At 47.6% G+C, this 14,498-nt stretch overlaps 2 protein-coding genes and 1 non-coding gene across 7 annotated transcripts in view; 1 reads left to right on the top strand and 2 right to left on the bottom strand.

Annotated features, from left to right (window-relative positions):
- The window catches only part of KIF9 (kinesin family member 9), a 54,865-nt gene extending 43,361 nt beyond the window's left edge, over positions 1-11,504 (bottom strand). Inside the window, exons 1-5 of one of the 3 annotated variants that reach the window (XM_066245824.1) lie at positions 11,381-11,504; positions 7,379-7,476; positions 4,808-4,973; positions 2,469-2,575; positions 296-520 (exon numbers count right to left, since the gene is read on the bottom strand). In XM_066245824.1, the coding sequence (XP_066101921.1) occupies positions 296-520; positions 2,469-2,575; positions 4,808-4,973; positions 7,379-7,471 (591 nt within the window). In that variant the 5' untranslated portion in view covers positions 7,472-7,476; positions 11,381-11,504. Of the gene's footprint in view, positions 1-295; positions 521-2,468; positions 2,576-4,807; positions 4,974-7,378; positions 7,477-10,141; positions 10,295-11,380 lie in introns of those variants that run through there. The other 2 variants (XM_066245823.1, XM_066245822.1) reach the window with 2 other exon arrangements.
- On the bottom strand, positions 1,616-1,745 carry LOC136314858 (small nucleolar RNA SNORA40). The gene has a single exon (XR_010727430.1). It is a non-coding gene; the product is annotated as a small nucleolar RNA SNORA40 (small nucleolar RNA).
- A 339-nt stretch (positions 11,505-11,843) lies between the features above and the next one.
- The window catches only part of KLHL18 (kelch like family member 18), a 53,088-nt gene continuing 50,433 nt past the window's right edge, over positions 11,844-14,498 (top strand). For 2 of the 3 annotated variants that reach the window (XM_066245826.1, XM_066245825.1), the window contains exon 1: positions 11,844-11,976. In XM_066245826.1, the coding sequence (XP_066101923.1) occupies positions 11,848-11,976 (129 nt within the window). In that variant the 5' untranslated portion in view covers positions 11,844-11,847. Of the gene's footprint in view, positions 11,977-13,142; positions 13,286-14,498 lie in introns of those variants that run through there. The other variant, XM_066245827.1, reaches the window with a different exon arrangement.

Below are 14,498 nucleotides of genomic sequence, written 5' to 3'. Positions count from 1 at the left end.
AAAGAAAAAACTACACAGGAAAGAAAAAAAACACTAGAGGGAAATAAACTAAAATATACATTATTGTTGCCACGTGTAGAAAACAAATGAGTGAATTCTATTTTTTATTCCTATATATTTTAGCACTACCTGAAATTGTTATAATGAGAATATATTAATTTTCATTCTGATTATCAAAGTGAAAAACAAAGAAGAAGGGAGTGAGGAAAAAATAAAAGAAAGAAAGGAAGGGAAGGAGGAAAGAAGAGAGGAAAGGTAAGAGGGAGAAAAAAACCCTTAAGCTCGATCATCTCACCTCAAAAAGGAGGCTGAATGCATCCTCTTCCTGGTTTGTGAGGTGGACCGACAAGCCTTTAATAGAGACCCCGTGAGGGTTTTCCACGATGGTCACTGGTGTGACTGAGGGTCCGATATAGGGCAGAGTGGACAGGAGATCAAACAGGCTCTCATTATAGATTTCCAGGTAAGAAACACGCACAGTGATGGTATGTGTGGGGCGTTCCTCGATCATCCTAAATACCTAGATGGGGAGATTGGACAGTAGTCACCAACAACAGAGCTGCAATGACCAGCTAGTGTTAGGCAGTTCTAACCCCAGGGCGGAACACCAAGAAGTGCAGTAAGAAAATCCTTGTCCTAAAAGAACTGACAGTCTGGTCGGTGAAAGACCAGGTCATCATCCTCAACAATGAGTATAATTCTTGGTCCACTCGGTGATATTTATTATCGTCTTGTTTTTTGAGGCCTGACTCACAGCTAACAGTTGTACAGCTCCAGGGAGCAGAGGCACGAACAGAAAGGCCTCTGGAGTAAAGATCTCCTGTTTTAGGGGGTCTCACCAGATATAAGCCTCTTTCACATCCATGAGTGCATTCCATGCTCCTAACTCCCTGTGACTGAAGCAGGGCAGTACCCATCTGTGGGATGTGCCAGACCACAAAATGATTTGTCTGTGGTCACTCAGTCAGTGTGGGAAGAAGCGAAGCCAGAACTCAGCCTTCTCCACTCTTGTTACCCTCCCCGGCCTTCTCAGCGGGTGACTCTGGAGTCGTCCTTGCCCCTCTCTGGACCTAAAGTTTCTGATCTGTCAAATGCAGGGTCGGGCCAGATGACCCCCCAGGTCTGATCCTGTTCTAACGGCCTAGCTCTGTGCTGTCCAGCAGGACAGACTCTAGCCACAGGTGTGTCTAGTTCGGCTGAGCACTCAGAATGTGTCTAGTGCAAACGAGGACATGGATCTTAAACTTTGCTTAATTTCAATGAACTGAAATTGAAATTAAAAAAACTGATTCTAAACTCAGTTATTGGTAAACTCAAGTATGTTTGCAACAACTTGGTTTTATCAATCTTTATCAACTAGAAATTTTATGAAGGAGACACACAGATCAAGTATCTCTGGTGAATATTGATTGTCTGTATGGAAATGTGCCATTAAGTGTAAAATACACACCGGATATCAAAGATGTTGTGTGAGAAAAAGAATGTAAACTATCTCAATAACATTCGTGCTGACTACATGTAAAAATGATATTTTGGATATACTGAGTTAAATAAATTATATTATTACAATTAATTTCTCATGTTTTACTTTTTACTATTTATTTTTATTTATTGTAATGTTCCTTCTTATATGGATCCAAACTTATCCTGGACGATGAGTTCTGGGTTGCCAAAGACTTACTTTTCGCACCTGTGTTTGTTTTTTTACTGTTTTAAACATGGCTACTGACAAACTCAAAAGTGCATGTGTGACTTGCATTGTATTTCTGTTGGGCAGCACTGGGCTAGACTCCTCACATCTAGGATCCTGAGACATGGAAGCTCAAACAGGACGCTGTAAAGTCATAACGTGGACGGCTTATACCCCCGAGGGACACCCACACCCCTTACAGGAAGGACAGCGACATACAAGAAGCTCAAGATGCTTTGGGGGGAAAGCCCTTTGCCTCCCGTCTCCAGCGGGTCCTCAGAGAACCCAGGCTAGCAAGCCCCAAAGGAAGGCCCTTCCGTCCTGTCTTCAGTCACACTTCCCAGACCCCCAGCGCAGACTCAGACAGACCTGGGGGCTGATGTCGCTCAGCTTCCTCCCGGGGCCCTTCCTGGGGCCGTGGGGATGGAAGCCGGGGCAGGCCCATGAGGAAACGCCGCAGCGTCCATCCACATCCCCTTGTTAAGCCCAGGAAGGAACATGATTCACATGACAGGTTCACAGAAGCCAGCGAGCAGGTCCCACTCCCTTTCACAAACGAGGAAGCAGGCTCGGTGTGGGCATGGGTGTGGGCCAGGCCGAAACCCGAACTCCTGGTTTCCTGAGGCCTCTGACACACTGACACACACCCGGCCCACATGTGCATCCTGTCCCCTCTGAAGGCTGCAACTCAGCTATCCCAGCGGCTGGCTGGGGGTCGACAACATCTATGGGAAAGAGAGGGGATCTGTGTGGCATCCCGCCCCAGCCCGCTCTCTACCTGCTGCAGGGCCCGAGGGAGGATCCCCCGGTGCTTGTAGCTCCCAGTTGCCCCAGTCATGGTGTATGTCTTGCCGGCTCCCGTCTGCCCATAACACATGATGGTACCTGCAAACATTTCAAAACACGACTGGGTGACCTCCAGGAAATTAGCTCTAAGGATGATAGCTCTCCCAGCCCCCGTCACGTCCAGAGCCAGCCAGGCCCCTGGCGTGAAGACGGCCATCAGGAGCCGCCAAAAATATCAGCAATTCCTGCCATGGAGGGTGGGCGGGCAGGGAAATAGGAACACAAATGATCAAAACACAAATAGCTGCTCTGATTCTGTGGTTCATGTAGTACTCGACTGTTCCCTTGACCAAGAGAAGACCTGAACCCAGGGTTCCGAGGAAAGCAGGGAACCCCAGGGAGTAAGAACTGGGAATCTTCCTGTGAAGATGGGGAGATAAGAGTGCTGAATTCCAGCCCTTCTTTAGTAAGCCATGAGCTGCCAGGGGCTCTCTGGGGGGCTAGCCAGGCAGGAGGCAAGAAGGGCTTTTGAAATCCCCAGGAAGAGATGGGAGTGGGAAGGGCATTTCCTGTTAATAGTGAGAGTTCTTTGTAGACTGCAAGCTCCCACAGGACCAAACAGGGCTGCTGGTTGATCCTATGCTACTTGCAGAAACAGCCCACCATGACCAGGTCCTGATCCGGGCCGACTTTCACTCACAACTCTCACATCCTTTAGGTCCAGCGTCACCGCCAGGCTCCAGGACACAACGGACACAACCACAGGTCGCCCCGGGCTCCAGTGCCCACCTGCTCTTCCTCCCAGCTTGGGCAGCCTGAGCCAGACCCCATCCCCAAGTCTTCTCTGTTTTTCTCTGTTTTTCTGTTTGTTTTGCATCTGGGCATTTCCACAGCAGATCCACCTGGGCAATGATGTGCCATGGAAATCAGTGTTTGCCTTTGCCTAACAGATGCTTTACTTCCTGGGATTGGTAGGTTTTACCAATTATAAGGGGCCTTAATTCAGCATTTGAGCCGAAAGTCAGAAAGAGTGTCTATTAACCCAACACAAAGGTGCAGGAAGGAGTCACTTCCGCTGGGACTGAGAATCCACTGTGGTTCCAGAGCACCTGGGGCCCAAGACTTACAACCTGCCAGGGACTCAGCTCCTCTGTCTCTACCTCCTCGGACCCACATTCCCTCAGGGTCCGTGGGGACCACACTTCCCTTATCACAGGGCGTGATTACAATGTCTGAGCATCTACACTCAAGGGACTTTTAAACAGACCTAAAAGTTGTAAACAGAGAACATTCTAGCCAGCAGCCACCATATGGGCAAAGTCTATAAACTGTGATATATTCTAAGGCTTTTTAAATTTTCAAAAAATTTTAAAACATACCAGAGGGAGATGGGGGTGGGAGAGAGGTAGAAGAGGGTAAAAGGGGGAGAAAAAAAGATTTAAAAACAATCTTACTGTAAAGCTTTTTTTTTTTTTTTTTTTTTTTTTTTAAGATTTTATTTATTGATTTCAGAGAGAGGCAGGAGAGAAAGGGTGTGGGGAGGAAGCCTTCACCCCGCAGTAGCTGCCTCTTGAATGTGCCCTGACTGGGCAAGCCCGGGGCTTCGAACCGGCAGCATCAGCTTTCCAGGTCGATGCGCCATCTGCTGCGCTACCACAGGCCAGGCTAAAGCTGCTTTTCATTTGTTAGGAAATCAAACTCTACTCCTGTTTTCAGTGACACATTTATATATAATCCTATACTAGAATATGAACAGTAGATTGTGCTGATAAAATTAATGGAAATAGCTCCAAGCAGGTGGCCTCAAGAAAAATGTTTGGACTCCATTAAATTCATCACAAGGGATATGAAAGAGTGTCTGCCCTGGCCGGATAGTTCAGTTGGTTAGAGACTTGTCTGATATGCCAAGGTTGCAGGTTTGATCCCCAGTCAGGGCACTTACTGGAACAGAGGGAAGTTTCTGTCTCTGTCTCTCTCCCCCTCACCTCTCCCTCACAAATCAATAAGTAAAATAAAATATACATATTTTTTAAAAAGGGCATTATCTTGAAAACTATTATCTGAGATATCTGAAACAGGATAATAGCTGAATCCCCACGACTGGGTAGAGAGCCAGGGTCATTCCTGTGAAGGGAGAGTCCAGGACATTGGACCAAGCCATGCCCACAACGTCACCAAGCAAATATCAAGAACACAGAGACAGACAAATAAGCAAACCCAAGTTAGTAACTGAGGTTATATTTTATTTTATCCACCATATAATACTCGCACCTCTTCCTCCACAAGGAGCTCCACAGGTTCTTAAGTTAAACAGTTAATTAACTAAATTACCATTATAGCCACTGAGGGCCTGAGACACCACATCCTTCGCGACTGTCTCATAAACCAAGTCTTGGGAGGCGTTGTGGAGAACCCCATCCAGCTTGAACGACCAGTCTGTCTGCTGGTTATTGACAACTCCTCGTCGAGTATCCTTTTTTAAGCGAATATCAATGGTCTAGGGAAAGAGAGGGAGAGCGCGTGAGAGAGGGAGATAAACGGATGTTTGTTAGGAAACTGGGGTAAACATCAATCGCCAACGGCGTGATCCAGTGCAAACAGAGGAAGTGAGCCTGAGGAAAACCAGGACTCCCATGTGTGGGCTGACATTCCTGGTGATTTCCTTGGGACAGGAGAAGGAAGCTCTTGCACGGAGGCCACACAACCCTTAGGCTGGCAGGGTCAGGAGACTGGAGCCCTTACCAGTTTCGGTCCGTCTCTCCCTAGTTCACAGGGTGGTTCAGGTTCCTCGTCTATGATGTGAGGTCCAGCACACTTATCATGTTCTTACTAAACCAGCTTTAGATATAGTCAGTAAACACAGGGAGGCCTTAGATCAGGCAGAGAGAACACTGGACTCGGTGACAGAGGCTGGGCTTGTGCTCCATCTATCTCTCTGGTCACTGGCAGTGAGGTCTCCCTCAGCACGGTGCTGGGCACCTACTCCCACGGACACACTCTGGCCAATGTGAATAATGATGAAATAACTGCAGAACAGGCTCTGGTCTTGTCCAACAAGGTTACTCACTGCTATTAGAGGAAAGCGAGGGTGCCTGCCTATTGGTAAGCAGCTGATTTTTAGATACAAAGATTTCTTTAAAAATTTTTAGATTTTTAGGTCCCTCCATAGCAAGTCACTGTGGCAGCAGCTGGTTTAGGAAAATAATGATTTAGGTCAATGGTAGATTCTAAATCTTTGCAATGGGGACTTCTGATGCAAACAGATTCTTGTCCGAATCTTATACAGGCTGCCCTAACCCGGGAGTCAAGACAGAGCCACACACAGTAAACTAAGGACGAGAGAGAGGCTCAGTCCATTCACACATTAAATTGCTCTGTGCAGCCTGATCTCTGGTGGTGTAGTGGATAAAGCGTCGACCTGGGAACACTGAGGTCCTTGGTTCAAAACCCTGCACTTGTCTGGTCAAGGCATATATGGACGTTGATGCTTCCTGCTCCTCCCCCCTTTCTCTCTCTCTCCTCTTTAAAATGAATAAATAAAAATTTAAATTGCTCTGTGCTTCTGTGCTCTCTGAAACTCCGTCCGGCGGAGTGCACTGAACATTTTCCCGCCTGCAAGGACTGTCGAAGCTTGGGCAGTGTGCCCTTGAATTCTTTTCTTTTTTTTTTTTTTTTGTATTTTTCCGAAGTTGGAAACGGGGAGGCAGTCAGACAGACTCCTGCATGTGCCCGACCGAGATACACCCGGCATGCCCACCAGGGGGCGATGCTCTGCCCATCTGGGGCGTTGCTCTGCTGCAATCAGAGCCATTCTAGTGCCTGAGGCAGAGGCCACAGAGCCATCCTCAGCGCCCCGGCCAACTTTGCTCCAATGGAGCCTTGGCTGCAGAAGGGGAAGAGAGAGACAGAGAGGAAGGAGAGGGGGAGGGGTGGAGAAGCAGACGGACGCTTCTCCTGTGTGCCCTGGCCGGGAATCGAACCCGGGACTCCTGCATGCCAGGCCGACGCTCTACCACTGAGCCAACCAGCCAGGGCCCCTTGAATTTTCTTAAAGAATGTCTCGGAAAAAAAAAAAAAGAATGTCTTGGTGCTGCCCACAGTAGATCCACAAACGTTCGCTGAAGGAAAACATCGAATACTCAAGCTATCCTAAGCCTACCACAGGCTTCAGAAAGATTCTCAGGACCGTGATGAGGACAGAGGGACAGATAACCCTTCCCAGTTCTCTTGGTAAGACTTTCTCCCACTGCTTTGGTGCGTTTAACACTAATCAGCTTGGCACACGCTCATCGCACCCCCTTGGGGAGATTATGGAACAGAAGATCTGGTCACCAGAAAGTTTTATGAGTATGGACAAATGTCAGTTTTTCTGGGTCATGTACAAGGATAAAGACAAAGTTATTTGTTAGTTATCATTGGGAAGGTTGTACAATTCAGCTTTTTTTTTTTTCTTTTTAAAGATTTTATTGATTTTAGAGAGGAGAGAGAGAGAGAGAAAGGGAATCATGGAGGAGTGGGAAGCATCAGCTCATCATAGTTGCTTCAACAGACAATTAAAAATGAAAGTTTCGCCTGACCTGTGGTGGCGCAGTGGATAAAGCGTCGACCTGGAAATGCTGAGGTCGCCGGTTCGAAAACCTGGGCTTGCCTGGTCAAGGCACATATGGGAGTTGATGCTTCCTGCTCCTCCCCCCTTTCTCTCTCTCCTCTCTCTTTCTCCACCCCCCTTTCTAAAAAAAAAAAAAAAAAAAAATAATGAAAGTTTCATGACATTCCTCATCAACAGCATTGCAGGGGAACTGGAGTCCAACTGAACTTTTACCAATTCTGTCTTGGTCCTTAAAAGGAAATGGTGGGACAGAGAGAGGCCCAGGCAGGTGAAGACAAGTACACTCCACTTACTTTGTTGTCATCTCCATATCTGATCATTTCATGAGCAAAGTCATCAGTGGGTTTGACACGGACAAATGCATGAACTTTTTTCCTAGTACTCATTTTAGCTAAAAAGAAGAAAATAGCAACATTTTCAGTAGTCATCATTAAACGATACTTAGAGGGGAGGTGTCATGCATCAAGCAGACGGGAATGGAGTGATGTACAGTCCACAATTTCCTGTCCCACTGGGGGAAAAAGAAAGTCATCACTTTCAGTGCTCTCCCCACAGGCTCAACACATACGTCACTTCCTACTTGACAGGCTGCCTCATCGCTTTCCACCAATGACCCTCCTAAGAGACTTAACTACAAACAAGGCTCCCTTTGGTGGCCTAATCTTAGAGGTGGTTTCTAGCCATGTTCTGTATCTCAGTCCACTTATGCTTTGCCTCGTTCTTTATATTTTCCTTGGAAATACTATGAAAAGCCTTAAAACTACTTCTTTTCTTCATTAACATGTCTTACTTCATATGCAGCATTTTCTCTACCTCCATCAGATAAACTTAGATCAGAAAAGAGATCGCCTAGAAGTATATTTAATTTAGTCCCTAATCAAATACTCTTTCTTCTCTGGCACGGGACTGACAGAAAAATCACAGATAGTCCCCTCCTTCCTCTTCCTCTCCTAAAACCTAACTATATTCTCACCATTTCCTTTCAGGCAGAAACAGATGTGTGTGTATTCCTTCATTCATACAATCACAAATAAGTGCCATGAATAATAAAATTCTAAAATAAACATTTGATGCAGCTTCATGGAATAGGATGAATGGCATGCTTATAGATACAAGTGATAGGCTGGTGATTTAGGTGAATGGCCTTCCTATTAAATAGAGTTGTTCTACAATGGAAAAGACTTTCTCAAGGTAAGGACCATAAGGGGAGTTAACTGACCTCTAAGATCCTGTCCAAACAAAGTACGAACATTTTAAAAAGCTAAACTGTAGCCTGACCTGTGGTGGCACAGTGGATAAGGCGTTGACCTGGTGCTGAGGTCACTAGTTCAAGGCACATATGAGAAGCAACTATGATGAGCTGATGCTTCCCACTCCTCCATGATTCCCTTTCTCTCTCTCTCTCTCCTCTCTAAAATCAATAAAATCTTTAAAAAGAAAAAAAAAAGCTGAATTGTACAACCTTCCCAATGATAACTAAGAAATCTCATCTTTATTGGATATCAGTCTCATTGCCAAATTATACTAGGCCCTCTCCTGACAGTATCTGAGTAAAGTACTTAACATTAGGCCCTGGCCAGGTTGCTCAGTCGGTAGTGTCATCCAGGGGTACCGAGGTCATGGGTCCGAGGCCCTGTCAAGGGAAGTATGAGAAGCAATCAATGGGTACACAACTAAATGGAACTAAGTGGACACCAAATTGATGCTTCTCTCCCTCCCACCAAATCAATGGAAAAAATCAAAGTTAATTATTGCACTGTTTATTTATTTATTTATTTTGAGAGAGAGGAAGAAGGAGAGAGAGAAAGAAGCATCAACTCATTGTTCCACTTAGCTGTACACCCATCACCCATTGATTGCTTCTCCTACGTGCCCTGACCCGGGACTGAAGTACCTCAGGGTTGAGCTGCCGCCCTGGTGCTGTGGGAGGATGCTCTATCCACTGTGCCACAAGGCAGGGCAACTACTGCACTTTTTAAAAAAGCACATTAAATAAAGAATGTTAATATTTTACATGTATTATCTAAGAGAGTTCAATAAGTGTTTCAGGATAAAAATAATCCCATGTTTTAAAATAGTAACGTTCCTCCACATTTCTAGACACAACTTGTGATAACCACTTGAGTTCCTCTTACAATTATATCGACTCTCATCAAATGTCATTAAAGATCTATAGAAACAAGTTAAATAGAGATAGGCCCTGCCATTTCCTTTTAGTGTTAATGATAGGGACATAAAAACTCTAGTTATAAGCCCTTCAGATGTCAAATCAAATAGCAAGTTACTTTCTTATTTGCCTATTATATAGTATCTGTCCACTTCTTAAGTTCCTCAAGTGATGATTTCATGGAACTCTTGTCTACCATGGAATCATTCAGACCTTTTAATTTTTAGAAAATGAGTATGGAAGGTATTCAGGTAAGTAAAAATAATGGCTTGCCCAATTTCAGTCCTGAAATCTTTGTCTGCGAAATCAATCTTTAGAAACAAATAGTCACAAGTAGCTCCAACATGAATCCTAAACTGAGGAAACTGAAAAGAACTTCTCAATCTCCAGGTTCACTTTGATCTAGGCTATCGGGAAGTTGGGAGTGCAGGGACGTGTGTTTTCACCCAAGCAAACACTCTCAATCTCTAAAGCTCTGGGAATCATTCCCCATGCCAGTCTGAGAGCCCACCCTCCTGCCCAGGGTGCCTCCTGAAAGGTACCATAAAGTAATGCAGCCTCTGGCAGTAGGTGCCTAGGCCTTACTCCTGGCAACCCCCAACCACTGAGTACAAGGGCAGCATAGGCTAGCTCTAAGCATCACCCTCCCCTCAGAGCCTGTCCCTTCTCTGCCCTGCAATTTGCCAAAATGCACGTGCACATGCAGTCACCCCATCTGTGCTTCCCAAGGCCCTCCCCATGCTCACACCATGGGTCCCCGCATGCCAAGAGCCACACCCACCAGAGGCAAGCCTTTTCTATTACCTACAGGAATAGAGTCACTGAGTCTGTGACTCAGCAGCTCCTCAACACCCAGACATTTGGGGACCCCATGCCATCTAGCACTTACTGAAATGTTTGTTAATGTTCTTACACCACATTACTTGAATGGGTTTCAGCTTCCAAATTAAATTACAAGATGCTTGAGGAATAAAACTGCCTTTTATCTCTTTTGAATCCCCCCATCAGTGTCCAGAACAGTGCTTGGCACTGAGCAGGTGCTCAAGAAATGGTGGTTGGTGGTGATAGTCATGGTTGGAAGTCAGAGGGTAGCTGAATCTCCATATGTGGGTCCATCTTCCGGCACTATTGAGAGAGTCCCAAGGGGCATATAATGTTACTCCCTTCCCACTCCAAGCCGTAGGCCCACAGCCTTTCCTGAAGGACACTTGGTTTCCAAGCACCACTGTCAAGAAGCCTTGATCAGCCCTATCACTATGCCCTCCCCTTTAGTAGGGTCCTTCTCCCACATTTCCTTGTGGGAAATGTCCTCTCCCAAGGTACTACCCTTAGATATTTCTGGTATAAGTAAGTGTATCTCTGAGTGGCCACCAGGAAACCTCTTGCTGTAGAGGCTCGCGGTTTCCTCGTTTGTTTTAGAGGTGGGAATGAACACAATTGCCACCAAGCAGATATCTGAAGGCTCGATAAAAGGATAAGGAGCACATGCTGGGACGGTAGGCACTAGGCGAGTCCGTATCTTCCAGCGCTCCTGCCCAGACCAGGGGCTCTCATGGGAAACATTCATAGCCATCAGAGCTTCAGCAGCATCTGAATCGCCCCAAATCAGGGTGCAAACGCATGCAGCCTTGGGCTAAACGAAAAACTCGAATCTAGGTATAACTAACCTTTCTCCTTTTCCTCACCCAACATGCCAGACCCCTATGTGGAGTCTGGGAGGCAATGAGCCTTAGAAGCATTCTTGTCCTTCTCTGGAGTAGCTTTCTCGTTTGAAAAACAAAGGGCTTGGACTGGCGATCCTGAAGCACCCTCCAGTTCCAAAACCGTTAAGTGCAGAAGAACCAAGAAGACTTCTGGTTCCCCGCCTCGCTCCCCCTGAACCTCAGGCGCGACGAAGGACACTCGTGGGGACAGGTAACGTTAGACTCGAAGGCCCTAAGCCGCAGCCAGGCTGAAAGGGCCCCCGCGATGCCGCGCCCTCCTGGGGCCGGGTTTCATAAATCAGAGCCAAGCTGGAGGACTCCCTATTGGAGGGGTGTTTAGATGCCAGCAACTGCCCACCACCCGGCGTACACCCCCTCTCCTACCTCCCTTCACTCCACCCCGGGGGCTCGTGGCCCCTCCTCACCGCTCCGGAAGCAGCAGCCCTCCCACAGCGCGACCACTGCAGCTGCCGCGACGGAAAACCCGCGTGTGCGGCAACCGGGTTGTGTACACAGCCGCCATGGCAACGGGCCGCTTCCGGAGGTTCCGGAAGTAGCCTGGTGGTGGCGGAAATGAAGTTTGTGGTCCTCTGTTGAGATACGAGTAAGGTCAAGGCAGAATCGGGAAAACGGGAGATAGAACCATTGATTCTAGGAAGAATGCAGCAGCCGAAGGCGTGTGACCAGCGCCGACAACTAATGTACCAGCAAGGGAACTAAGGCTGCGTACAAACCAGGAAGCGGGGCAGCAGGGCTTCCGGCGCAGAGCTGTCTCTAACTACGGCGACCGCGCAGGGCCTGCGCCGAAGCTGCCGTCCGCGCGCGCCCGCGCCCCGCCCTGCTCAGTTTAGAGCCGGCCGGCCAGGCCTGCGCAGTCGCGGCGGCGGGGAAGATGGTGGAGGACGGCGCGGAGGAGCTGGAGGATCTGGTGCACTTCTCCGTGTCCGAGTTGCCTAGTCGCGGCTACGGGGTCATGGAGGAGATCCGGCGGCAGGGCAAGCTGTGCGATGTGACGCTCAAGGTGCCGACGGCTGGGTGGCACGGGGCCGAGGGAAAAGGGACCGAATGGGGAGGAAAGAGGGGCGGGGCCGGTCGGGGAAGCGGGGTCTAGCGGGCAGAGGGGTGAGGAAAGGAGGTTGGAGGGAGACCGTGTCGGGGAGAGAGAGGTGGCGAGCGGGAGAGGAGGACCGGGGCTGAGTCGGGAGATGGGCTGGCACGGCTTCTCAGCCCTTAGAAGGAGAGGCTGAGAGGCGCGCCGCTGAGGCCCTCGGAGTGGGAGACATTGGGGTGCCCGCCTCCTTTTCTGTCACCGACTAGAGAAAAGAGACTCGCAGCCCCTCCATCAGGGGAGGGGTGGTGGCCGTCTCTACATTCTGACGGGCAGCGCTGAAACACCTCTGGTCACCGCAGGCGTTTGTTTGTGCCCCTCGAAAGTTAGCTGTGTTGTAGAGGCGCAGGCTTTTCCTCAGCAGTCACTGCTTGTCCTTGATTGTGAGACTACCACCTTGTCTCTACACTCAGCTCTGGAAGTCCTTTGAGGTGGGCAGCGACTCTGCCGCACACGGGGAGGTATCCTACCAGCACCACCACCCAAAAGTCACAGAAAGGGGACGGGTGGTTTGCGTGGAGCGGGACCTTTTAACCACCTGTTCCCTGCCGGCATTCTGAGCTCTAGAGCCAGCTTTCCTCCTGCGCTTTGCGTTTATTCCTGCAGGAGAGGCATGCTGGGCAGGCAGCTCCTTGGCCAAGCTGCTGAGCCAGGTGGAGCCCTCCAGGGGGGCAGATGCTGCTGCCGGCCGCATTCCCGGCCCCTGCGGGGCTTTGGAAAGCTCTCAGCACCTGTGGAAGATCTCGTTTAAAAACAAGATCATACAATACAGAGCTCTTTTTGCTCTTCTTATTTTCTACAGGGTTAAGGAAACTTTTTCTCCCAGGTATGAAAGTCAAACCTCTGGAGATAGTAGAGTAGAATGATTTAGTGTGTGCCTTTGGAGATTTAAGGATTTGGATTAAAATCCTAGTTGTAACCTTGAGCAAGTTAATTTCTCTAAGCATCAGTTTTACAAATGCAAAAATAGAGATGACTCCAAATCCTCAGTATTAGAGTGAGGATTAAATGGGAACATCTGTGGTACTCTTTGCATAATGCATGGCATAAGTTTTTCATTGCTCTAAATGTTATAGAACAGAAAGAGTTCATCCACCCGGCACCAGCAGAGCCAAACACTGAACACCAGAACTGCGGTGGACAACTATTGGCCATTTTATTGATGAGTGGTGCCATCCAGGAGAACGGGAAGCTAATGCTCTAAAGTCTGAACTCCTCCATGGTGTGTAGGTTACAGATATTATCGGGCAGAGTCATAAGGCACTCGGGGTTTGGGGTCATGCTGGGAGCTGATCCATCAGAGGTGAGGTAAGGGTAATGAATCGATTCTTTAGGTCTGGAGGACAGCTCTGAGGTCTGTTCCCAGATCCCTCTGTCTGCTCTCATGGGACAGTAATGGGGGGGGGGGGTGTTGCTCTATCTTAGGGCTCAGGAACTGAAACATCACTTAGCTCAAGATATCTTTAGTCTGCCAGAGGTCCAATCTTGTTACCAATAGTTAGGTCAGGACTACTGTCTTCTGCTGCATTGAGGGTTTCTGATTATTGGAGGAAAGTCTAGGTCTCAGAAATGGGGGAATGATTTCTAGAGCTAGGAATTAGAACTAAAGTATTTAATCAAAGTCATAAGGACCCTTGGTTTCATAAATCCTTCCTGAAGATTAGTTTTCCAGTACAGAAGTTAAGTGACTTGAGAGGCGGAAGGCTCTTTAGTGGGAACCAAGAGGCTTGAGAAAAAATTAGCTGGACTAAAGGAGGCAGAGGAAGTAAATATAAATGAGAGATTAAAATAAAGGATTTTATTTATTGATTTGAGGGGGGGGGCAGCCAGAAGCATAAACCCACAGTAGTTGCTTCTCGTATGTGACTTGACTGGGCAAGCCCAGGGTTTCAGACCAATGACCTCAGCATTCCAGGTTGATGCTCCATCTACTCCGCCACCACAGGTCAAGCAAGGCAGAGATTTTCTGACATCGAGATTTGTAAGCAGAAGAATGGTCTGGTTTTGGCAGTAACACTTGGGGTGAGGAGAGATTAGTGAAAAGCAGTAAAAGGGGGAAATTTTTTTTGATTAAGATTTAGCCTGGAAGGGTGAGCCAGGGAAAGCTTATAAAATACAGAGAAGCAAAAAAGGCATGCTCGAGTGGGATGGCCTCAGATGCTTCTACATAAATCAAAGCAGAGCGTCTTGCCTCTGATTTAATGTAAATATAGCAACCCTTTAGCACAAAAATGGTTTTTGTTCATTTGAAGGGACAAGTAAATGATCAGAAATAGTTCCAAATAAGGAAATTATCAGAGGTTCTAATTGAGAGTGTCCATTTAAATTGCTTTATTAGTTTCAAGGATCTGGGACATAAAGATCAACATAAAAGCACAGGCTAGAGCTGGAAAGGACTGTAGAAAGCATCTGCTTCATTGGTTTTCTAACTACTT

This window comes from Saccopteryx bilineata, chromosome 10 (assembly GCF_036850765.1).
Source record: "Saccopteryx bilineata isolate mSacBil1 chromosome 10, mSacBil1_pri_phased_curated, whole genome shotgun sequence".
In the NCBI taxonomy this organism is placed as follows: Eukaryota; Metazoa; Chordata; class Mammalia; order Chiroptera; family Emballonuridae; genus Saccopteryx; species Saccopteryx bilineata.
The sequence above is the reverse complement of the archived record's forward strand: the minus strand, read 5'-3'. Positions and strand labels throughout refer to the sequence as shown.